The sequence below is a fragment of the Pithys albifrons genome, chromosome 3 (assembly GCF_047495875.1).
Source record: "Pithys albifrons albifrons isolate INPA30051 chromosome 3, PitAlb_v1, whole genome shotgun sequence".
Taxonomy (NCBI): Eukaryota; Metazoa; Chordata; class Aves; order Passeriformes; family Thamnophilidae; genus Pithys; species Pithys albifrons.
The window spans coordinates 21736334-21763422 of record NC_092460.1 but is presented as its reverse complement, the minus strand read 5'-3'; the positions used below and the strand labels follow the sequence as shown (position 1 = coordinate 21763422).

Below are 27089 nucleotides of genomic sequence, written 5' to 3'. Positions count from 1 at the left end.
AAACACAGAAAGTATATTTCATTTTTCCACAGACCCTATGGGAACTATAACCTGGCCTTTTATAATAATAAGAAAATAATTTCCACTTCCCTCTTGTGTATTTTGTTTAACAACAAAATACAAACTTTTAACCACTGTGATGACTTAGCCTTGCACAAGTTGAACTGATAATTCTTTCAGATTTTCCAGCAGCAGATGTGACCATCAGTGTTTTAAGTTCTGCTTATACAAGACTTAGAAACACTGAAATGATCATTCCAGCACTGAGTTCCTGCATTTCAGTCTATGCACACACACACCTTATGCTGAAGGCATCCAAGCTCCTTACCAGCTCTGCTGGTTGCTCCTTTCATTCTCTTCCTGAACTGGAAAATAACACATACCAAACAGGCAATTTATTTTGATTTGTTCACCACAACTTTAATGGATTTTGAAAAATTTATAAATGTATATGATGGATGGAAAGACTAATAAAACAAACTGAATTTGAAATGAATCTTTTTTCTAAGAGGCAAAATAAAACCCAAACATGAAGCTATTCCTCAGCTCCGTGGCCACAGCAGCTCCTGTCCCTATCGCATCTCTGTCTGCCAAAGTTTCACCCTTGATGCTCCCCCGAGTTTAAGGAGCTGAGTAAGTGGTGTTTAAAATCAATAGCAGTTCAATCTGAGTAAGGTTTGTATGTCTTGAATTTCATGTGGCTTAAAAGCCTTATAAAGCTGAGACACGGACCAAGGAACTGAAGGTCACAAATAACATGTAATGGTCAAATGTGATTATCCACACTGAACATTAATGCAGCTTCAGCAGTCATCAGATTAGATGTGTTTCACAGGTTATCAACAAAGTAATTAATGCAGAAATATATTTAAGTCTTGTTAAAAATACTATATTTTAAAAGTGGAAAATTTTGTCCTCTTTGCAAAAGCATTTAATACACAAGGACCTGGTATTTCACTCTGGAAACCCATAAATATCTTCTGAGAAAATAACTTGAAATACTAGATCTGGAATATCCTTAGCTCTGGATGAACACCAAGGATCAACCTGTGTCAGCTAAAATGGCCCCAAATCCACAGTCTGCACTCTCTTTTCATAGGTACATTTGACAGCAGCTACACTTACCCATTCCAAATTCCAGACAGAACTGCAGTTCTTATTGTGTGCCACCTTCATGCTCTCAGCCCCAAAAGAGAACTGAGCATTTGTCCACCATCATCATGGGAGGTGATTTCTCTCTTAAAAATACAAAATTGCTTGGAGCAATCTCCTCAAGGAAACCTAGAGGAGCAAACCTCCTTCTGAGATCTGCGTTTCCTGATTTGGGAATTGTGACTGCTGAAAGAATCTGTGGGTATTCAGTAATCATTTAAGACACAATATTCTTCTTCTTTGAAGTTGCTGATTTTTAAACCTAACCCTTCCTGCAGTTCCCTGAGCAGAGTCACAGGGGAGGCAGCGTGGCAGAAGGGTTATCACAGTCACTGTGTGCCAGCAGCACCCCACCTGCAGCACAGCAAACAGGAACCCTGCTACAGCCTGTGGGCTGATGGAACACACAGCTCAGTCCTCCAAATTAATAACTTCTACTGTCCTATAATAATGCAGAGAAGTGAAAGACTCTGCACAGTTTGTAGTTGGCTAAATTCTATCTTTTGCACAGTACAGAACTAATCTCATTTGTCTGTACTGTCCCATTCTGTCACTTTAATAGCAAAGTGAACATCATAAACACCCTACAGAAGATTTAGAATAGATTTATTCAGACCAGAGTAAATCCAACATAAAGCAAAAACAGCAGTGGGGTGGCAAAAGCAAAGCACAGTACTGGCAGGAAAGAAAGAGGACTTAACAACACTGACATAATTATCATAGCTGGAATTCATTTCTGGTTTGGCCAAGTCTGTTATCAAGTGCAATCAGTGACAAAGCACCTGACTTCCACTTATTATACACATTATTAAAATGACTCTGTGAATGCCACAGCCATTAATTAAAGCAAATAGTAGGGAGAAAAGAGTTGATCAGAAGCCAGATTTTTCTCCTGAGGTATCTCCTTCCCTTTGTAGAGATGTGTAAAATCTTACACGTTTTCCAAGCTACCAGCATGTAAGGAGTCGGGCAATGCATTGCCCTTCCTCTGGGCAGGAGAACACAGCAGGACCAGTGGCAGCACAGAGGTGGCACAGAGCTGGGCTTGCCTCTTCTGCTGGGAGAGCAGCAAGGAAGAGCCTCTAGGAGAGCGATGGGCACACTCCCCAAGGCACACAGCCCGGGACGGGTTTGGTCACAGTGTGCCAGGGAGGGACAACCTCACAGCTGAACTCACACAGCTCTCAGCAAACACCCAAAGGCCTTAGAGGACAGAGGGACCAAATTCAGGTACTCCAGATGGCACCTTTCACTACCTCATGGAAAGCCTTTTCGATCTTAAGCCTAAAGAAATGTGGGATTGCTTTGCCAGGCACTGTGAGGAACATTGTAGGGGTTAAGAGGGGTGAGTTAATGACGGTCAGAAGAGGATCAGGCCCAGCAGCATCAGAAGGCTTGAACAAAGAGCTTTAGTTTTAGCTATAGCTTCACCTTTTTTCTCCTCGTGTATCCAACATGCCATCACACTATTGGCTGGTCAGTTCACCAGGCATACATGGAAACTTTCCACTGGCTACAAGGTATCCCACATTCTACAGCTGTCTCCCTCCTCCCGAAGGGTGCACTCCAAACTGCTTTTATTCAAGGACGCACTCTGAACTGCTCCATATCAATCTCTTCATCAATTACCTCAGCCATTAGAGGATCACAAACACACTGTCACCCCTACAGAACATGATTCTGGAGGCACAGAAACAAGGACAGCAGAGTGTCCATTTGCTTAGAGAACCTGAGAGTTAAAACAAACAAACATCCTGGATGGTATTGAATGCATCATCAATCAAATGCTGCTGTTACTTAGAGAATAAGCAGCAAAGAAAGCCAAGAGCAGCCTTCTGGCACTGGGAGTAAATTTTGCTGTCAAAATTTGTCTTGTGAAAAAAATAATGAATATTGTATCTCGTCTAGTGCAAACACAGGTTAGACTAGTAAAACCTGAGGAATAAAAGCAGTTAAGAGCGTGACAAATTCCTATTTTTGCTTTCTTGAGTGCACTCATTTCTGCTCATTATGGCTTCAGGGCTACTGGAAGTGTTTAGGGGTGTGTTACCTTTCCCAGGCCTGTCACCAGAACCACTGAGCAAACAGCTCATGGAGTTGTGATGCCAAGCCCAGCCCTTTGAGTCACCAACACTACCCCTCTAAGACACCAAATGCACAATCAACCTTTAAGGATGATTCCTGTACCCAAACAGCATCTCTCAATGGAATGGATCATTTAGTCAATAAAGTGAATGAAGCTTAAGATATTGGGGTTTGGGTTTGATTTTTTAATAATCAGTCACATTTCCACTCATTTAGAGCCTTTGTGACAGTCTACAGTAGTATTAGAAGCATATACTTATACTGTTTCCATAAGGAAAAACATTGGGTAAAAAGAGCTACATGTCACCACACAGGAAACTTCATCATGAAGTGTTTCAAAAGTAGATGTAATTTTGCCTCTGCTTTCTTTGCAAACCTGTTCTGGAAGAACATTACCAATAACAGCAGAATTTGCTATCTGATTTTTAGATACAAAATCAAAGGTATTTGTTGGTGTTTGTTTTTCTGTCACTGTCCTTTACATAATCATCTCCTCCACACACCTTCACACATTCTAACTGTGTAGGAAGCCATTTCAAATTAAGGATGTCAGTAAAAGCAAACAACCTAAACCACCCAAACTAACTCTTACACAAAGTGCCTGGGAGGCTGGTGAGAGTCGTGCATGTGTTATATAGGTCAGTGCGTGGAACTTGCTTTAGATAACATTTTATTCCTCAAAGGCAACATGAGCCAGTGAGACAAACCCAGACGTGACCAGAAAGGGAGAGCTAAATACAGAGTAAAGACACTGTCTTTGGAGTCTCAAGTAACACATTTTTACACTATCCAACTTCAAAACAGTGGAGGAAAAGAAGTTTTATTAAGTCAAATTAAGAGTATTTCAGTCCCTCCCAACAATGCTTAGCATTTTACTAACCTAATTTGGACTGCCAAAAACGTTGCCTGTAAATGGCCTAAGAAAATCTTTGCATATACAGAAAGTCCATCTGAACACAAATGTTACTGCAAGCTTTTATCTTCCAGGTAAAATTTGACATGTGTTTTCCAAACCATTCTGTTAAGCTGAATGAGTGTTACTACTGGGAAGAATCTGGAAAGAAGTTGTGATGAGAGCTCAGTTTTCAGCCTGTAGCCATGTAGCAGTAGTTTGCTAGGAAAGACTGGAAGTAACACCTCTCAGCCTTGTTTTAAAGTACTGGGAAAAACAACATATTTCCCCCTTGAACCAACAGCTTCTTGCAAAGGAACTATGAACTCCCTCAGAAAAATAGTTTCAGTCTCTTCATGACACAACCTGCACTGATCAGCTTTGATTTCTTAGGTACACACAACAAACTATCTCCCTTTGGTCAAGCTACTATTCCTTAAAGAATAAAACAAACAAAGCCAAGGTTACAAAGTACCTTCAGAACAAAATCCACATCTATTTTGGCTACTTGATCACTGCTATTCCTTATTAAAAAGGAATTACTGAAGAAATTGCATGAACTACAGCCAGGACATAGCACTTGCTGTTTAAAGCTATGCTTTGGTCAACATCTACAGGTAAGAGTGGTAACCCAATTTTTCTCTCTGAAGCACTAGAAAGTGCAATATTTAGAGGGATTTTTGACAATGTGAACATGTGTCCCACCTCACTGAGGGCAGAACTGCTGCACCAGGGACGTACTTTCACAAGCTGTAATGGCCACTCAGCCCTTGGTAGCAAAGAATTTTCATAAATGAGCTAAACCACTCTGCAGAAAGCACAGCTAAAAAAAGTTTTCATTGTCTTCTACTTCCATATTTTTACTCTCTGTTAAATAATTTGTAAAATCATTTTATGTACTACCCAGTGGTGCACTGGCCAAGTACAACCTAATAATGCTGCCTTTGGCAGCCCTCCCTGGTTCCTTGCCTTCTGCAGACAAAGATGGAAATCATTCAGCAGCTCTACTGGCAGCACAGTCCCAGCTGGAGAGCCACTGTGGGCTGGGAAGGTGTCGTAGTTCAGCCGGTGGGACCAGTTTATCCCTGTGTGGGTATGATCAAGGCTGGGTATTCTCCACCCTCCATGCCATTGCCCAGGAACTGTTCCCAATGGACCATTGGCAGCAGCTGCCCAGGGCACACCTGAGCCCTCAGGCTGGGAGCTGGCTGGGAAAGAAGCCTGGCAGAGGAGCTGGGAGAACTCCCCTGCAGGGAGTCCTTGGCACCTCCACACCCACCTGAGGGCTCAGCTCTGCTCATGGGCCAGTAACAATTCCAAAATCCCCCCTGACTCCCAGAGTCAGATCCCCCAGTGTGGAACTCCCTGCCCTGGGGGAGGGACTGGGGGCTCCCACCCAAACCTGAGGGGAGAGAATCTTGGGCTTTGGAGACCTCAGGGACCACTCATTGGACCCAGAGGAGGAGCAGAACCTGGACAGGAAGAGCCCACCACTCTCCACCAGACTGTGCCATCATCTGCACAAACAGGTTTTCCCCCTCCTTTTACTTTGGACTTGGGGGAACCACGTGGGGCTCAGCAGAGGGGCCAACAAACCCCACTGTGTTTGTGCCCCAGGGGGCTGGGTTACACTCCTGGGTTTGTGGGTTAAACCCAATTTCTCTTTGTGCCATTGCATTTATTGTAATGTTATTAAATTGTAACTCTGACTTCTAATCTTTTTTGTGTTGGGTTCATTTCTCCTGCCAGCTTACCTTTAAACCAGCACAGAAGGGCAGGACAGGGGGCACCAAGCCATGCTCACATCCATCCCCTTCTCACTGTCCACACCAGTCTCAGGAGTTAATGATGAGAAGTATCCAAAATTGTCCAAGTGTACAATTATACTATATTGTGTCGTGTTGCATCATTCATATATATATATATATCAGTATCTTTTTTGATGGAATAAAAATAATCAGCCCCTCCCTTTCTCACAGATGTCACTTTGGATTCCTTACAGTACAGAAGGTGTCACACCTCAGACAGCTCCATGTGGTCACTCCTCAGCACTGGCTGGAGCTTTGGTGCCAAGGTGTGGCTCAGCCTCCCAGTGTTAGTGGTGTAAAGGTCCTGCTCTAAGAACCTGCAACACTGAAAGAAATGGCTCAGTTGAAGCACAAGGCTTCTTAATAGGAACACAGATAAACTAACCAGAACAGAACATTCTGCAAGTTGACTTCATTACTCATGAGATTTAAAGCTATTTCCATCACTAAATAAGATTTTGTCTAATTTAGAGATGAGCAGTCCTTCCTAGAGAGTCTGAGGATGCTTCTGAGATCACTATCTGGCACTATTAGATATGTTACAGAATGACCTGATGGGTTTAATTCTCAAAATTTTATTACAATAAAAACAAAATAGCAAAAAGTTATGTTTGCACACTTCACCTGCAGAAATTGCCAAAGATTTTGCAAGATTTATGAGCAAACAGAGTAAAAAGTAAAGCTTAAATTTTTCACATTTTTACTACTAAGTTTTTGTTTTTTTCTTTTTTGTAAATCAATTTAAATAAAGAATCTACCTTATAGAAGTAATTCTCATTCATATAAAATAGCCTATTACTCTATGGTACTGATTCTTTGTTTTGCAAACAGTAAACATTTATTTATATTTAATTCTTTTTTCCAAATGCTTTTTGTTAATGACATTACCTTGATTATGTGAGAATGAACTTTGGAATACAGTGGATGACACATCACTCAAAACTTCTTTCACTGCAGAGTTTGGAGACAGTAATACCAAATCCTGACATTTTAAATAGACATTTAAAATAAAATGTTCTATGAAAAAAATTAGTAGAAAACTTGGTTTATTCAGTCAGATAACCTTGCCAAAACCTAAATGTGGATGCCACTTAGAAAAGTAAAAAAATTGACAAAATTACCACATCTAAAGAGAGTACAAAGGAAATACAAGAGCAAAACTCTAAGATATGCTCAGGAATTGAAAGAAGAATACAAGTTCATGTCTCCAAGAGGTTCAATCAGTAAAGAACAGGGAAATTCTTAATGACTGCCTTTCTGAACTGCAATTAAAAAAACCTGTGATGATTCAGCTCAAAATTACTCTCCATAACCTGTACTTTAATGTTGGCATTGCTGCTGACAAAAACTGAATCTAAACCACTAATCTCCCTGGCTGCAGTAAAAGATTCACTCAAACTGTCTCTCTGCTGCCACTTGTTCATCTAAAATGGACCCAGAAACCAAAATCCTCATCCTCCCACTCAGCAGAGCCTCTCCCAACAATTTTTCACCAAAAGTTTCTCTGGAATTCTTCTGTTTATAAAAATGCTGCTCAGTTCTTTCATCATTAAAAATCTTACTGTTCCAAACAGATCCCTAAGGGCAAGTGACTGGGGGAAACTATTTACAATCAGCTCAGACCAAATTGGTTAATTACTTAAAATTAGAAAAGGGCATGAAGCATGGGGAATTTGCTGTTGGTTTTGCCAAGGAAGCTTATGGAAAAAGAGCAGGAATAATTGGTTAGATCACATTTAAACACTTGTACAGAAAACAAACCAAAGCTGTAATCCTCTGAGTCCTTCAGGATCATGTTCTAAGCTTCCCAAAACATCTTCCCAAGTGGCACTTTTTTAAAATAACTAGAAGGCCTCTCAGGGCACAGGGACAGGAGGAGAGGGCACAGCCTCAGGCTGGGCCAGGAGAGGTTCTAGTTGGACATCAGGAGGAATTTCTCCGTGGAAAGGGTGGTCAGGCCTTAGAAGGGGTTGCCCAGGGAGCGTTGGAGTGCCCAGCCCTGGAGGTGCCCAAGGCAGGACTGGCCGTGGCACTCAGTGCTCTGGGCTGGGGAACAGCTTGGGCATTGGGCACAGGGTGGGCTCCATGGGCTGGGAGGGCTTTTCCAAGGTGGGCACCAGCCACAGGGTGGGCTCCATGGGCTGGGAGGGCTTTTCCAAGGTGGGCATCGGGCACAGGGTGGGCTCCAGGGGCTGGGAGGGCTTTTCCAGCCTCAGTGATTCTGTGATTCTGGAATTGTGCCCTGTGCTGCAGTTTCTAATTCCCTGTGGCTCCCACTCCATGTGGGAGAACACACACACACCTTGGCTTGAGCTGTTTGGTGTCCTCTGTGTGCACAGGGGACAAGGCTCAGCTGGGCAGGAGTCTCCAACCAGGACTGGAGTCCAAATGCTTCATTTGATGGAATTTATCACTCACAGAATTCTTTATTACTACAGGTTTTTAGGGAAATTGAGATTTCAGGGAGTTCCCTACATCTCACCAAGAGCATTCCTGACTTGTAAGAAAACTGAAACCCAACAGACAAGTACAGATTTGCCTCCAATTCCTGCACTCATTACAGATGAGAAGTTGTGGTGTTTCTATGTAATTTCCTGGGTCAATACCTGACCAACAGCCATCGTTATCATCTGCCCATCTTTGCAGAACTGAAGCCTTAACTCAAAGCTGTCCAACTCTCAATTTCATCCTGTTTCTGATTTATTTTGCAATTTCTAACACTGTGCCCTATGATTCAAGCAAACCCCAGCACCAAATAACAGGCTGAGGAAAGCCCTGTTATTTTTGAGCTGTTCACTGCATTCCCCACTCTGCCACCGGGGTTTGCTTCTCCAGTAATTCTTGGCCTTAGCTGCAAAATACAGCAGTTGCTTATGAATGTTATTTATTTCTTCCATATTATCCATATTATTCTGTCCTTAATCACAACTCAGAGTCAGATGAAAAATTTGAGATTATTAATGGACATTTCTTCTCCATGAGTGTTCTGCAATATGGTCTAGAAATACAGCACTTGCTCAACCTGTCTTCTCAAAAGCTGAGTTGCTGCAGTGCTAAAAACCTGCAAAAGAGAAGGGCATGAAAAAATGAAAGTTGATGCAAACTTCAAACATTTTCCTATGAAAATATGGTTTCAATATTCCTCCAATGTACTTTTAACTGACTAAATAGCAGTTTAGAATAGTAGCTATCACAGTAATTTATTTCCGTACCATACTATTTATTTCCAGGGAACAAACTATGACCAAATTGCTCCCAAAATCTGCTTTATTCATGAAACTATAAGATAATGTTACTACATCTGAACCAATGTCTAACTTTAAGTGCCATATACATATTTCAGTAGTTTTATTCCTTTTAAACACCGAGATCATCTCAGAAAATCTGGCCAGTCATTTTGTTTTTATGGAAGGAGTAGATACTGAGATAAAACCAAACATGAATGTGAGCTAATAGTAAGTTCTTATTAAGAAATATTCTAATGAAATAGGAGTGACAGTACTTTGATACATTTTGTTAAGAGGAAAAGCTGATTTCACACAGTCAGCAAGGGCACAAGGAGAGAACTGAATTATGACAACCCGAATGTAATTGATATTGTAGCTTAAATATAGGACAGAAAAATAATCTGTTCAGGTAGTGAATGCACTTCAATGTATCATTGATGCACTGAGTGTATCCATAACCAGTGATGAAAAGTTTACAATCTGTTATCACAGCTTGACCAAGGACAATTTATTCCAGCCCAGGAAGCAAAGTAGCTTCACACCCTTCACCACAGGCCGTGAACTTGTCCTCACCAAGAGCTGATGGCCAGAGGAATAAGCACTCTGTGTAGGACTGGGAGAGGGGAAGGATGAGGATGGGAGGGCAAACAAACATTCCCAGCTAAGCCACAAGCAAAGTGCAAGTCTCAGTCTTCTATGAATATATTTTTTTCCAGCTCCTGCTGGAAACAGGTGCATACAATTCCTCAAAGTGAAAAAGGGACAAGTGAAACACATTTATCCCCAAAATCCCGGAGAGGGGATTTTTTAACACCGTCTGCATCAGCTATGAGGGTACTTTATTTAGAACTCCAAGGGCTCTTCTGAGGAAATATGTACCAATAATGGCAAATATTTTATTTGTTGGCAGTCACTTTAATTGTGTCCTAAGAATTATATTACTCTTCATTTTGTGATGATTTCTTGATATAAAAGTCTGCACTAAATTTTCCATTATCTTCCAACTTTTCCATAGGAGGACTCCAGTAAAAAAGGAAGGTGAACAGGAACATAATTTCCCCCTTACATTAGAAATTTATGAGCAGAATACCACAATTTTTGTCATAATAATTAATGTCATAAATTTTACCCATTTGAAATAGAAGATGGCAAAATAAATTTGGGAATAAACTTTTCAGAAAAATCAACTAATCTCTAAAAAGTGGTTTGAAGCAGCTCTTTCCAGAAGTAACTAGTAAAAATTTCATTAATAACTACACCACATCATGTCTCCACAATATCATTGCTGTCACATGCAGATCCTGAGCTGCCCGTGTGGAAAAACACAAGAGTAAATAAACACAGGAATTGTGACAGAACATTCCTAATCCCTATTTTACATCTTTCACTGTCCCTTACAAAACTCCACAGTACGTTCACCCTAAATGTTCCATTTAGGTTTCAACAAGGGTCAGATTAGAACTTGTTAATAAAAACAGACAATGACATGAAAAACACATAAACTTGGATTTTTCCTCTTCACCCATTCCAAAAAGTTTCAGTTATGTTTGCTTCAAACTAAAGCATGTTCCGAAATATTCGTAATAAATAAAAATTACTGCTTTTAAATAGCCCTAAAAGATTGCTGGGATTTTTTAACATTTTTAAGCTGACTGCACACTGCCCTCAAAATACATAGCAGTATTAGTGGAGACAGCTGACAAAGAGAATTGTGAAAGACAGTAAGTGGGCATTGCTTTGCCTCAGTTTGAGTTTCAACAGAAAAAAACCCAGACTTATTCTTTTCGAATAGAATAAAAAAATCCACATAGACAGGTCCTGCATACTGGAATCTAAACAGAAATGGTTTTGAGTGTTTTAAAGATGATTGAATGTTTTTAATTTTAACTATCCGATCAAAGCTGTTTCTAATTGATTTATTTTCCATTTACAGACTGACAGAATTCTCCCAGTCTTACAGTCATGGGTTTTTACCCTGAGTTTTCAGAAATGTTTCAGACAAAACTGAAGGATTTGTTCTTGTGCAGAACAGTTTCATGCCTTGGTCAGCTCTTCCAGGCAAATATTCCTGATTTCCTGCAGAAAGAGACATGCACATGGACACACCATCACATATCCATGTCCAACTCCGTGGTCTTGGTGTCCCAAAGGAGAAGAGTCCTGTGCTAACAAGATTACGAATTGCCACTCACAGTACACGACTCAAACACCAGAGCAGCAGAGATGGCAGCTCTGATCAGCCATGGATTACAACAAGCTGCTTTTGCTGATTAACATCATTTACTTGGATTTATATGTTACACATAATCCTATTTTCCATCATGAAAGTTATTTGCTGAAGTCCCCAAAGTGAAAATATTCTCTTCTCATCTTGAGGAGTCAAATATCTGGAGATAAAGGATTTCTAGTCACCTATCAAAAAACTAGTCTAAAATACAGACTTATTTAAGGAACACAAAAAGTAACTTTATATTCTTGTAGTACCTCATCAAAATAGCCAATTTTGCAGAATCCAACCAGTAAGTAAAAAATTCTGCACTGTACACATTTCAGGACATGGTAAGTATTCTGACTTCTAAAAACCTCTGTTTTAAACTTACTCAAATCCTCCTTTTGCTTCCTTTAGTATTTTTAAAAAATAATTTTATCATATATTCTAAAGCTATTAGTTATGGTAATAGGATGATTACTCACTCTTTGTCAAAGCTGCAGATTTTACAACAACTGTATCTTTTCAGTGTCCAGCATGAAAAGTTGATGTTTGCTTATTCTGATCATAAGATAAAATCACACAAGGAAACTCTACTATCCTTCATTCTTCTGGGGGTATTTTGTGCAACTGCAGTACTTGCAGAAGTGCTGTGACAAACCTGCAAGCAAAATAATCCAGTACCACTGGCTGGGGCTGGACTGGTGCCCCTCAGGGCAGCTCCCAGAGTGTCCCCAGCAAGGGACAGTGTCACCTTCCATAGTGTGGGGCAGAGTGTCCCCAACAAAGGACAGTGTCACCTCCTAGAGTGTGGCCAAGAGTGTCCCCAGGAAAGGACAGTGTCACCTCCCAGAGTGTGGCCCATTGTCCCCAACAAGGGAGAGTGTCACCTCCCGGAGTGTGGTTCAGTGTCCCCAACAAGGGACAGTGTCACCTCCTGGAATGTGGCCCAGAGTGTCCCCAGCAAGGGACAGTGTCACCTCCCAGAGTGTGGCCCAGAGTGTCCCCAGCAAGGGACAGTGTCACCTCCCGGAGTGTGGCCCAGAGTGTCCCCAACAAGGGACAGTGTCACCTTCCATAGTATGGCCCAGAGTGTCCCCAACAAGGGAGAGTGTCACCTCCCGGAGTGTGGCCCAGTGTCCCCAACAAGGGAGAGTGTTACCTCCCGGAGTGTGGTCCAGAGTGACCCCAGTAAGGGGCAGTGTCACCTCCCAGACTGTGGCTCAACACTCACTACAGCAGCAATGAGATCCCTCCCCTGCCACTGTATAACTCCATATCCATGGACACAGCTCTCATGTGTATTATATAAAAAATAATCTTGTGATTATAGTTGGACATTTCAGCTGATGGAAGATTTGATGTTTGAATATCCCAGTTATTCTGAACAAAAGAGAAAGGCATTGAGGTTGAAATTTTTTGAATTCCCTGAATTCTTCAAATAATTGAAAAGCAGCTGTTAAAACATTATGTAACAGTTCTAAGCATCATTGCCTTAAGTGGGAGCTCTGGGTGCAAACAACCCTGATAACATATTTGAAAACTTACGACTCTCTCTTTCAGAATTTCTCAAAAATAAATGTTTTCTCAACATCAGTTACATTTGCTTCCTTTCAAAACACCCAGTTGAAAATTCACAAACTGGAAACAAGTCTTGAAATGAAGTAACATGCTCTAAACCTTACACTAGTGTTTGTTAAACAGTTGCACACACAGAGTCTTCATCCCACCCAGACAGACAGACAGACAGACAGACAGTTTGCCACACATTTTTCTCAAGGCTGAAACCAACACTGGGACTCTGTTCCACAGAAAGCATTGTAAGTTCATTGTTCTAGATCACCCAAACAAGAAGTCAGTAACAAACACTCAGGAACAAGCCTACACCAGCCCAGTAAGAAGCTACCTCAGGCACAGCAAACCAGAAAATACAGATTTAATTATAGTGTTCTAACATAAAATCACCTGCAGCCTGGATTTCAGAATAACAGTAACTAGGGTATTTATTCTACACTGAAAGCCTACCAGAGCACTGCTCTTGAAATATGTAGACATTCCCACCAAGGGATTTGGACAACAACAATCACACTATAATACCTCATTTTATTGTGAAGTTATATTTTCCTCTGAAGGCCATTTAGGACCTGATAAGTCATCAACAGACCACCCAACAGCCATGGATTTGGGGTTCTCAAATGTGTATTTAAAATGGGTCCCATTGTTCAGAAAAAATGCAGAAAACCAACAATCCATAAACCAAAAACTTCATTAGCTGCGTAACTTTTTGGAAAGGCCTCCTGTATGGTCAAGAAAATTAATCTTACCCTTGTGTAGGTTGTTGCTGCTGGTTGACCCCAGACATTTCTTGCTCAGAAAGGAAATGAATAAGCACAAAACCCCCGAACACAGGGCAAACTAAAAGAATTTAGGTAAAGTACAACCTGACCCAAAATACTGACCCTTTAAATCCCATCCCTCTGCATTACCACCTATACAAGAGATTCTCAGGAGGTGTCTCCGAAACAGCTGAGAGACTTCTCACTGGCACTATGGAAGGGCCTTCTTTTATTCCAGTGCAACCCAACAGACAGAAAACTACAACTACAAACCGTTCTCTGTGGGGACAATGCCCATCATGGAAAATTCCTAAATATTCTTCTTTAAAAAAAATAAATGTATATGTATGTGCACATACACACAGATACACTCATCACTGTCCATACTACTACTAAAAGAACTTCTTTGTTGTTGTTTTAAGTGTATTTAAACCTCATCCCGACTACTTAAAATATTCTTTCACTCTGAAATTTTAGAAGTGCTACTATAAACACTATTGTCCTTTACTAATATATATTGTATGCAATTACATAAGGCTCAGGAAAAATAATTTTGGTTATCATTTCAAAGGCAAGTGTTTCATAAATAATTTTTTCTAATTAAAAATATCCCTGTGATTTTTATTTACCTTGAACAGTGGATGGCTGAGACAACAACTATTAAATAAAACAGGTCCTGTAGTCACAGCACATTATTTAACCTTATTGCCACTCAGTGCAATTAGATGTATTTATCATGTTTGATGATAAAACCTTTTTATCACACTTCCAGAATCACAAATCTGACATGTGGCTTTTCTAATAATAATGGGTCTGGTCCTACAAGAGAAGGAATGCTCTGACATTTTAAAAACTTCCTTAATGACAAGCCAGGATGAAGTGCACACACAGAAAGAGCTTTCAGTGGAAATGATCTTCAGCACAACCCAAACCATCAAACCCAACTAAGAGGCGGTGCAATACTGCAGACCCTTCCCCTCTGGAACCATCTGAGCTCGCCAGATGTGAGACTTCAGAGACAGTGACTGATCTCAGACTGGAGTTTAACGTACTCAGTCTGTGCTGTTTCAATGGAATTACAAACAGTTTTATCAGTAAGAAAGCAGAAGCAATAAAAGGTCAATCTTTCATAAACATTCAATAAGTAGCTTTGCAAGGGCAAAATTGGGAGATAACAGCACTTCTCGCTTGAGAGAACTTTATTTTCAGATGTACATGGAGAGGATCTAAATTCACACTCAGTTATGAAATTCCTAGTGTTGAGGACAGGAAGTTATAGCAATATATTTTCCCTTAAGGTCATATAATTTTTGTTTAATCCATTTCTCTTTAATCCATTTATAAAAATATTTTGATAAGATAATATATAAAAAGAAATTATTCATTACATTGAAGAAATATAGCAGTTTATGTCAAATCATTTTATGTGGGTGCTTTAGAATAGAATGAAAATATTTATTTTTTTTATATGGAGCTCTAATATTATTTTATATTTTTAATCACCTGATAAAAATTCAAAGAAATGTGTGTATTTTAAATTTTTTAATAACTCCTACTATCAATCAATGTAAAAAATGTTTTAGAAACACCAATAATCAATTGGGATATAAAGCTATAGAGACCAAGTGATGAATCAAGCAAGGTCCAACATGAAACAGATATTGAAAAAAAGCAAGAAGGGAATGCATTTAATGGTTGTACCAAACTCGCCTTTTGTAACAACTTCTACCACCTGAATGGCTGATGGTGGCATGTGACAGGAGGCAAAAAGAGGTGATCACACTATTAGAGCTGACTGGGTTTTAAAAGGAAAATAGGAAAAACACATTTATGCCTCTATTTGCACAGCTGGGACTATGTCCCTAATTCCTCTTTTCTTGCTCCCACCTCTCATTTGAGGAGCTCACAGTAACTCACAAAACTGGGCTGAGCCCAAGCCAACACTGTGTTCAAAGGTGAAAATCAAGAGAATGCTGCTCACAGCGTTCCCAGCTGCACTGACACAACATTGGGGCATTCCACGTGTCTTCCACCTCCTCAATCACAGAGGCTCAGGAAGGACAGAGACAACCACAGTGTGCAGAGAACAGCAGGTTCTGCAGAGCCTGGAGTTCTGTGCTCTCCAGCACTGTCTGCTGGGCCCATCTGTTAATTCAGTGATCCCACCTACAGGGGCAATCCTAAAAGGAGAGGGCAGGTGTGTCCTGGCAGCCCATGCTATGTGCCCAGGGCTGGGCAGACACACCCACGGCACATCCCTCACTGTGCCCTGCCACAGCTGGAGCTAAGGCCACTAAGGCTGAGCCCCAGCCCAGGGAAGCCTGGGCTGCTCAGGATACCTGCAGGAAAACCAGAACAGCCCATTCCATTCAAGAGTTGGTGTCCTCTGAAGTCAACACTTTCATGGCTTTTGCTTAGTCACCAACTTCTTGTTAGGAATTAGTTCCTTGCTATTTCAGGATCAGTCAGGTAGGGACACACCTATGGTGGCAGTGAGTGTGGCAAAAAGGGCAAAGCCTTTACATTTTTACAAAGCTTTAATAGGTGTGGTTCACCAAGGCTAATCAAGCCTAACCAAGCTGGTGTCACCCTGAATCCCTGTCCCTTCAGCTGGCTGGGAGCACACAAGCTCTCCTCTGAGAAGACCAGTTTGGCTCGGCACAGATAAAGGTGTTTAATTAGCGAAGGCAGCAGTGCAATCAAGCAAGCATTTTTCATTCCAGACCAAGGTATGACACTGCTCTCCCACCCACAGAGGCTATGTAGTCTTATCACCTCATTGCACATTTTTTTCTCTCCACAAGGTAAATCTTTGGAAACAATATCATTACTGCAGGTAACATTTACTTCATAATTTATGCATTTATTGCTTCACGTTTTGTCACCTACAACACTGCTTTCTCCGCCAATTTACTCTTTTCCATTCTTACAACTTTTCCACCTACTTGTAATTACCCTTTGCTGGTGTGTTGATCCAACCAGGTTAGAATCCTTCTGTGGAGGTTGTAGATGCAAACCTAACTGTCTGTGTCAGTCTCTTCCTCAGACACACCTTCATACTCAATTATTTTCACTGAGGTTTTATCACATTCTTAAATGCAGACTGCAGTGTATCTTATCTACAAATGTACAAAAATCCCAAACACCAGCCTATTGCAATGGTCCTAAAGCAGATTTCTGAGAGCCAAAGTGATACAATTATGTGGTCTTGGATATGGATTGTTCCACGGGTGACTTGCAATGTGCTATTGAGAGCTGACACTAAAACTGCATATTGCTGCAGTCACTACCTTAAGAACATTCAGATGCTGTAGGAACAGTTAACATCCATCTTTTGCAGAAAGATTTCAGCGAAAGTATGTACAGTCTGCCAGTGCCCTACAGTGTTTACAACATCCATTGAAAACAGGTACAGCTCAGAATATGGGAGTTCCTTTGCACACACGTTTTCAGGATGAACAATAAGAAGTGTAATATTATAGGTCTTATTAATCTATTCTTTAAACAGATTACAGTTTGCTACTGGCCAACTGTTATCAAATTCTGAATAGATTGTAAATAGAATTTCATATTTTACTTGGTTCTGTAATCTGCAAACCAATTTGTTATTCAACTCTTACTTTAGCCTCACTGCTTTGAAACAAACCTGCCTAATATCCATTATTTCCTTGCCCATTTTCCATTTACTTTCTATGAAGGCAAACTTTAGAAGAAAACATTGGCAAACTTTTTTCCTAATAGCACCTATTCAACTAAGCATGCTACTATAGGTTTTATTAAGTTTCAGAGATATTTCTCTCATCTCTCCAAAGGTCAAGAAGAAATAAAAATCACTTGGATCTTGAGTACAGGGGACAGGAATGGGATGAGGCAGGACAACAGATAGAATATCTCCAAATCTGTAGTCAGCATCTCATGTACACTAAGTTGCCTAAAATGACATTGGAGCCTGTAAGAGATTGTTTATATACAGCAATACATGGAGTATGGAGGACAAAGTGTTTTCCACTAAGAGCTTTTTTTAAAATTTTATATCTAGTCAAAAAGGTAATCTCTATCACATACTGTGTTTTGCTATTTATACTAATATAGCAAAGTATTCCACATGACAGAACTGTAGATAAACAGAAAAAAAATCAGCAATTTTTTCTTAGATCATCTTAAAATACCAGAACACACTGTCTGGTGCTGTACCAGCTGGCTGCCTCAGAGAACAGACATGGAACACAACTTGCACGAGGTTGCTGTGCACTACAAGTTCAGATTTTGTTCCATACTCAGCTGCATGTCCTGGTTCTCAGGCCCTTGCCAGCATGGACTTGGAATTCAAAATATGGATGAAGAACAGGTAACAGCTCAACAAGCTAAACTTCACCCCTTTTTTCCTAGGAGATTAAGACAGAGTTCAGGATAAAGGTGACCTTGCTCTGCAGAAACCCACGTGGTCTCCTCTGTGTGCCTGTGCCCTCCCAGCCCAGAGACACAAGTTCTTGGGCCTGTGTCTCTCCTTTAATTGTGTTGTGATTTTGATTGCAAAAGCAGAGAGCCCTTAATGCAGGGCTGGAGGCTGAAGCGTGTGCTGGGAAGAGGTGCTGATCTAATTACCTGCTTGTAAGGAGCTGTCTAAGCACACACAATCTGCATGGAAAATCCATTTGCCAGCTCCTTTCTGGGGGGCTAAGGACTCAGTGCAATGGCCATAACTAGAACTAGACTGAGAGGTCTCAAAAAGATACTTTTGAAATGGGAAATTTTCATGTGAAGCAAAAATTAGAGAAACCAAGTAAAATTTTTACGCCTCTTGCTCAGTTTCAGGAGTTTTAAGGAACCTGTTGCCTCCTTAAAAGATTACACTGTTAATCCAAAGGTGAGGTTACTTTTCCCTTAATTTTAGCAGTTTATTGTTGCAAAAGACATAGCAGTTTTTAATTAGCTTTTTAAATTAATAAAAGGAACTTAGTATAGGACAGAATCACAGAATATTCTGAGTTGGAAGGGACCCAAAAGGGTCATCAGGTCCAACTCTTAAATGAACAGGGGGATTGAACCCGTGACCTTGGTGTTATAAGCACCAAGTTTTAACGAACTGAGATAATGTATGTTTTTAATTCCCATACATCTATTGATAAGATTGCCTTTTCCTTACACTCTCCATTTGACCATTTATTCAGTCTTAAGAGCTTAGACTCTTCCAGAAAGCAGACTTCTTACTCCTCTGCAACACCACTGTCCTTGACTTGCCTTGCCCCAAACACGTCTCACCTTCAGCCCCCGAACAAGTGCCAAGGGATCCCTTCAGTGCCCTCCCTCTGTGCCATCAGCACAAGTTCCATGTTTGCCCCTGGCCTGGGTCTCCCTCCCCAGTTCATTTCACCTGTGGCTCTGTATTTCATCCTGGTGGCAGCTTGCCAGGAGCCTGGCAAGGACACTGTCCTCCTCCAGAGCCATCCCACAGGACTGCGGAGTGCTTGGGCAAAGCACTTGCCCTCAGTTATGCATTATTGAAACCAAATGACACCTTCTAAAATTGGAAAACTTGCTAACAGAAAACTTACACTGAATGCAAAAAACCTGCATTTACTAAATCAACATGTTACAAGCAAAGAAGACAAATGAGAACTCCAGTTCAACTGGAGTAGGGAAATATTAATTAGTTATACACAATTAAACCAATCCCTGCCAAAGAGAAAGACTGCAGTGAAGTCTCAGGGCAGTGCAATCATGCAAATTGTTTGGAAATTATCCTTCATAAAACAATCACACATGTATTTTTAATTGAAACTGTTTTCCACCTTCTCGTAATTGCAAAAGAAAAAAAACCCACAAAAACCAACCGAACCCTAAGAAACTTGTGCTGCTCACTTTATCACATTTTTGTGTCATAAACCAGTGTTTTTCTGCGCTGTGACAGCAGTGTTCATATTAAAAACATTTATCATGGGCAATGTTTACCCATCAATGACTCAGTAGTTTTAAAATGGTAACTTTGCTCTTCATGTAGCATTTGTCCCAGCCATTTCAGGATTATCTTTTGGGCCTTTCACAAGATAATTAACTACTAATGCACTAAACATTAAATGAGGGGACAGGAGGGCGGGAGGAAAGGGTAATGACACTTTTAACCAGATTTGTGCTTAAAAATAGAAGAACAAATTTTTCCAACTTGACTCTTTTTATAGTTTCATCATTACTGCCAACGATTTTTATATTCAAGCTTTAAAGCACAAGACAGACTAAGCAATGATTAGTTTTCAGTATTGAAACAGCTTTCTAAATATTACACATAAGCTTTTAATAAAGATAATAATCTACACACAGCACTTTGGCACCTTGCCACTGATGTATGGCCTCTAATCAATTGCTTGTTCAGCACTGAAGATTCAGTACTTTTTGTGTACAGAACAAAATGGTTATTTCCTGAGGAAATGAAAAACATTTCAAAATAAACTTATCTAGCTGGAAAATTTGGACACTTAATGCAGAGCCGTAACTAGGAAACTAGAGTTAAAAGAAAAGGTTAAGCAAGCTGCCTAGGCTTGTATATAGCTCTGTCAGTAATCTCTTGGATGACCTTGAACAAATTATTTCACTTCTTAGTTTCCTCCATTTGTAAAGATATCAACAAAGATCCCTAAAGCTGCAAAACAGCCATTGTAGTCTCACACATCATTTCATCATTAAAACTAACAAGTGGTTCTTGAGGCTTTCCCCCACCCCCAACAGATCCATGGAGCATCTGTGAATTAGGCACTTTTCTACTACATCTTTAAATGCTTTGGAGGGTTCTCAACCAGATATGTTAACTCAGAAAGGGGTTCTGGGCATCAAGGTACTGAAAAGGTCTGTTTCGTACACACCTGCAGATGGAAAGGATGTCATACTCAAATGCATAAAGAATAGGCCCTGAAAATAAAATCAGCTTTTCCAGTGCCATTCAGTAAATTAATAGTACTGTTCTGTTGGAAGGAGTGTTTGCATTACAGGTCTGCAATGACAGAAAGTTTCAGTGATAATTGGTGGAAACAATCGCTGACAATTTGCTTCCACTTTAGGACCAAAGGCTCATCTACTCCAAAGTGATTAAAACAAAGTCTTCCATGAGAACCAGAACCAACAGAGATCACTTCTCCTGGATTTGTCTCTGACAGCTGACTACAACCTGCAGCCTGTGTTCCTGTTTGCCCTTCACTTGCCACTGGGGCACATGTAAAGCCATAGATGGCAGAATGTCTTTGACACCAGCTTATTTTGCAGTCCTGCCTTTGGAAGAAGCCCTTAGAGGTCGCTCTCATCTATGTGGCTGCAAGTTTCAAAGAACCTGCAGGATAGTTTGACACAACACCTGCATTTTCTCTTCCCTTAAGAAGTTAGATATGTATGTATGGCCAGACTTCATGAAGGAAGATTTGGGCAGGGCTCTCCCCACGTGGCTGAGCCCTTCCAGCCTGTGCAGGGGATTGTTCAGGTGAGGCTCAGCGTGAGCAGAACTGGCCCCACCATTTCAGTCCTGAGGTCCATCTGCCACGGCCGAGCCAGCTTGGCCAGTGACAGGGAAGTCCTCAGGACTGTCACAGCCCCCAGTACTGACCGGGCTGACCCTGCTGAGCATCCGAGATCTGACGGGATGGGATGGCAGGGAGGCCTTGAACTGCCAGGGGACGGTCCCACTGAGACTGGAACTCAGGTCCTTGGGATTCAGAGCCCAGAGTGCTCTGCTTTACACCATGGGACTGCCCCAAGAAGTTAGGTAACATGGTAAAAACAAAAATATACAACTTAGTATAGATAAGCCAATTCTCCCATTTCTCCCCCTGTCCTATTTCATAAAAGTAAAGTAATTTTAAAGACTTGCATTAGCATAAACTTCTTAGGGCAAGAAATTGAGGAAAGATGTCCTTGGGATCAAGATTATAAAATACAACAACAACTGAGCATTTGTTGCTGTGTAGACTATCCTATATGATTCGATCATGTTGGGTAACAATGTTGGGTTACTAAATCACACACTTCAAGTATGAGTCAATATTTCATAGGAATAAAATATATTAGAAACAAAATGTTCCTTTGATGCCAGAGTAAGAGGGAAAATCCTTTGCTGACAGAAGAAGGTGCTTATGCTTCCTCTGGCTCTGGATTAAAAGAGGATACTGAATCAGCAGGATTTCAGTGTCGTCCAGACCCAAATCCTTTGATTTCTATTGAAACTGCAATCCAAAAGCAATAAATACATTTTCAATTTAAGACATACACAACAAAGCTCAAAGGATAGTGAAAACAAATGCCCAGCATATGATCTTCCTCTTAGGGTTAAGGTAAATCAGCTGCAAAGGTTTCTTGGGAGGCTCGAAGAGATGATTTGGTGTTGTTTTTCTTGTTATTGACAGGGATTGCTCAGTGCATCACATGACAGCAGCTCTCCAAACGTCCTCTTGCTGAACTGCTCGGCAGTGCAGCACAGCAGGCAGAGCTGGGGGTGGCCATCAGACACTCACTTGCTGCCAGTGCCTCTTCCTTTCCCCTCCCCCCAAATTATAATACATATTCCATTTTATCCCATATAGCTGAATTCTACAGCAGATCAATGCATATCCATATGGACATCCACACCTCCAAAGGTATGGAGCAAACTCTCCTGCATGTATTATAAGAATACACATATATCCAGAGTTAGAAGGGAATCATGTATATATTTTTCAAAATTTATTTTAAAATCTTCACTTACAAAAGTGCTCGTTTCTTGGAGAGGAAAGAGCCACTATAACAAAATGTTCTTTCTAGAACTAATATGTATCCATGTCACATATCAGGAGGAGGAGGGGGGAAGCAAAACCAAGTAGGCATGAGTAACCTTGTGTACATTTGTCACTGCATCCAGTCTCCTACCTGGAGTGCTCTTGGTGGCACTCACCATGCACAGCTTTCAAAGCTCTGCCACTATCAACAGATTGTGTTGATCTGGGGTGTGTTTATCAAGTATGTGAAAAATGCCATGTTCGTAATACACAGGATAGCTTCAGTAAGCACAGAAAAATTGTCTCAGAAACAAACGTGATGAACATACAGAGTTACTGAATCTCCCAAGCAGGAATCTGTGCACTGTAGAATATGAGATAAATAGTTGTTTCTGCAAGGCAGTGAGCAGTGGCCATGGATGCATCTCCATGACGTAGGTACAGAGACTGCCTTAGTCTGGCAGATACAACCACCTTTAAAAAAAAAAAAAACAAACAAACAAAAAACCCCCAAAAACCACCAAAACAAAAACAAACACAAAACCCACTACAGCACACAGATCCAACCATAAAACCAAGCACAGACGACAAAACCTGAAAAACGTAACAGGTAATGTTATCTTAACACTAATGTATTTGCTATAGATAAAGGCTTATATTTTAGTTTCAGGTATTTTATTAAAGTAGCATTTTAAAGCAAATTGGATCACATCATAGCATTGCACAAGTGCATCTAGACATTAATGCCGTAAATTTGAGAAGATGACAATAAAATCACAAACCCACAATCCATTACTGAATGATGCGTTATAAAAACATCCTTGTTTTACTCCATATTATTTTAAGGCACTGTTAAGACCTTCCATGCTGTTATTAGCAACAGCGAATAAGACGATTCACAGTTTGCCGTGTAAACACACAGGGAAACAAGTTAAAAAAGGATTAACGGGAATACGTCTTTCCTCTAAAGCACAGCATCCTCCGGAGCCGTCCGTGATAAACAGGTCTGAACAGCCATAACCTCTCCCGCTGGTACCAGCCAGGCACAGGAGGAAGAGCAGATGGACAAGTTCTACGTTTTGTAAATGCCACATTTTTAATGCTGATAGTGGAAGCAAACCAGCCCAAATAAAACCTACCAAGTTAATTAACACGAATTCCCGGCGCCACGGCAGAACAGAGGGCTGGTCCTCAGTACCCTGAAGGACCTTCACCCGAAAGCGCATCTGAGACGCTGCCACAGAAGCAGCAGGATCTGCGTGAGAACGAATCAGCTCGTAAACATGAATCAACACACGTACCGCTACAGCCACACGCAGTTTCACAGGGAAATTCGTGCCCAGCACACCTAAATCCTACCTGCCGCTACACAAGAGTGCTTTATTTCGCCAGAGAACACAGGATATGCTTTGTCAGGGCAGTAAATACGTTTTATTTAGTTTTGTGATGAAAAACAGACTTCAAGGCTAGTCAGGCGCTCCGGGGCTTGCTGGTTTTAGCCCCATCTTCCAGTGTGTAAGGCTGCGCTCCAGCTCCTCAGCGAGGCCGGGCGGGGGGTGCTCTGCCCGGCAAGGGATGTTCTGCCCTGCAGATGGGGGCTCTGCCCTGCAGATGGGGGGTTCTGCCCGGCAAGGGATGTTCTCCCCTGCAGATGGGGGCTCTGCCCAGCAGATGGGGGGCTCTGCCCGGCAGGGGATGCTCTGCTCTGCAGATGGGGGCTCTGCCCTGCAGATGGGATGCTCTGCCCTGCAGATGGGGGCTCTGCCGGGCGCCTTCGAGCCCCCGCACCCGCACCTTCAACCTACGGGGGCCGAGGCGCGTCCCACTGCCCCAGATGAGCGCACGCCTGCCGAGGAAAAGATCGGCGGCAGAAGGTACAGCAGTGAGGATGGGGGAAGGACGGAGGGGAAGGAGGATAAGGAGCTAGGCGCGTAGGGGCATGCGGGGACACCTACCAGTCCGTGTGCGGCTCGTCGATGACCAGAAGCAGCTTGAACTTTCTGCCGACAGCCGCGGAGACGGCGGATGTCGCATCCACCAGCCCCGCCGAGGCCGCTGTCTGCTTCACGGCATTGGAGAGAGAGCTGAAGAAGCTGCTGCCCGCCGACTGCTGCGGCGGCGGCGGCTGCTGCTGGGGGGGCGCGGGCTGCGGCGGCTGCCGGCGCTCCGAGGCCGGCGAGGCTGAAGCGGGGGCCGAGGAGCCCGCGGGGGGCGGCGGCGGCGGCTGCTGCGGCTCCGGCCGCTGCAGGTCGGTCATGTAGCCATTGGGCAGGTTGGCGATGAAGCTGCTGTCCGAGAGCCTGCGCCGCAGAAAGTTCATCATCTGGCCGGGCGGGAGCGGCGCGGCTGCGGCGGAGAGGCGCGGGCTGCGATCCGCCGGCGGGAGCGGTCGCCGCCTCTCTGCGGCCGCGGCGGCGGCGCCGCCTCCGCCCGCACTGCCCCCGCCCGCCTGCAGGGGGCGGCCGCGCCCGGCGCCGGGGATGGGCACGGGGGGCACTACCAGCCCGGGGGCCGGAGCTCAGCCCCGACTGCAGCCCCGGGCACGGGGATGGGCACGGGGGGCACTGCCAGCCCGGGGGCCGGAGCTCAGCTCCGACTGCAGCCCTGGGGCCGGGCACGGGTAGCACTGCCAGCCTGGGGGTCGGAGCTCAGCCCCGACTGCAGTCCCGGGGCCGGGGATGGGCACGGGGGTCACTGCCAGCCCGGGGGCCGGAGCTCAGCCCGGACTGCAGCCCGGCAGGTCCCCGTTCAGAGCAGCAGCGGGTGGAGGGGTAGGGAGGGAGCGCTTGGCACGGCCCCGCCCTGGCCGGAGGCACCTGCGAGACACCGCGGCGATGTGCTGACACGGGACACGCTCCAGCGGAGGAGGACACGGCCCAGCTGCCCCCAGTGCAGCCACTGCAGCGTGCGAGGGCAGCAACCCCAGCTCCAAGCTGCGCTATCTGCGAGCAAACATTGCCGCACCGGCATCCTCCGAGATACTCATGAAGCCTCTATTATAATATCCCCCCCTGCGCTGTTTATTTTAAAAAACAGTGTAATGAAGGTGAAATGCTGTGCATCTTCAAGGAATTCTACATTGTCATGAGAATTATGAGTGCTTTTTCATCTCTTAAAAGGTAGACTTTCTTTAAGAGTAATTTGAATTCCCTTTCCCCTGAGTTTTGGGATAATCATTATACATTTAACATAAAATACATAACTCAGCCTTTATCCTTTTATGCAAAATACACATAATCACAAATCATTTTGCAGTTGATCTTTCCAGGCCATACTGCATGTAACAGGTGCTCTAATATGAAAAAAACAGTGAATTCATTCAGCAATTTCTTTTAAAGTTAGAGGTTCAATAAAATCCTTGGTGCTAGCACTGTAACAGTTTGAAGGTTACAGGTAGAACTGCACAGCATTCTGTAATGAATGGCTGAATTTAGAAATGTTCATGTGCTATATAGTGACGAAAACTAGTAAAACAGCAAGGTTATCACAGGATGGCTACATTTTAAATACAATGGACACAATGCAGGAAAATGTTGCCTCTGCCAAGCCCTTGTACGTACACGCAGGTACAGCTTGTTGCATGTAGGACACAGAAAATGTAAACGAGTGGAACAACCCCAAGCTCCAGCTGCAATTAGAGTGTTCCAGTCACTTCACCACCCTGTGGCCCACACTGCCAGAGTAGTTGTGCACATGCACTTAGATCTAGATAAATGTAGGACTAGTAGGATCTAGAGAGAATAATTATAACAAAATCAAAAAAATATTAAACAATGTTCAAATGTCAGTGATGCAAGATCTACCCTTATTACCATATCTGTGTAGAAGACTTGTTTTTTTATTGATGAAATCTGATTCCTAACCAGGGTACTTCCTTTTATGTTTTCAGTCCAACCACACACTTTCAGATTCTAAGGACTGGTTTGAATTGGATAACACTCTCCAAAATGGTTGCCCTTTCTGATTTCACAAGCTATTCAGTGTTTGGACAAGTAGCAGGAGCCTTTTCACTTATCCTGTGCACTCTGAATATGTTGTGGTTATGTGGAATGCTAGAACAGAAGGTACTTCCCAATTTGCACACTTTATTCACTTTTAATGCACTGGCTCTTGTCTACAAGCCTCTTCCCAGAAATTTGGACTTGAGAGATATTTTTGGGATTGGTTGGTTGGTTGGTTTTTACTTTACCTTACTACATGGTTAGCACTACGCTGCCAAAAACTTTTAAAAATATCAGTCATCCTCAGCTGCTAGAGTCAGAGGCTTTTTAAATAGTGTTGTGGCCACCTTATAAATGCAAAACTGCAGTAAGACAACTGGCAGCTGAATGTGGTCAAAGTCTCAAAAATTTGATCTCCAGTGCAGAACAAAGCAAAAAGCAGAACTCTCCATGTAGCTCTGTTGTTTCTGTGATGGAGAACTTTGTCCAAAGAGTATCAGTAGGTATTACAGGGAGCTTGCTGAATTTAATAGTACATGAAACTGTGCCTAAAAATGAACTAGTGGCATTTTTTGTCCAATCTACTATTAATGATACTTCAACACCTCTCAACACATTTGTGAGATAATTCAACATGATTATGTCTATTGGGAAGTGCTAATACTGAATTGCCAGTATATTAAATGACAAAATGACTCAATATCAAA

General features: G+C 42.4%; 1 protein-coding gene across 1 annotated transcript in view; it reads right to left on the bottom strand.

The window, feature by feature from the left end:
- Positions 1-24872, bottom strand: part of SYN2 (synapsin II) — a 172061-nt gene extending 147189 nt beyond the window's left edge. Inside the window, exon 1 of the mRNA XM_071550948.1 lies at positions 24397-24872. Within this exon, the coding sequence (XP_071407049.1) occupies positions 24397-24764 (368 nt within the window). The 5' untranslated portion in view covers positions 24765-24872. The remainder of the gene's footprint in view (positions 1-24396) is intronic.
- Positions 24873-27089: the final 2217 nt, after the last annotated feature.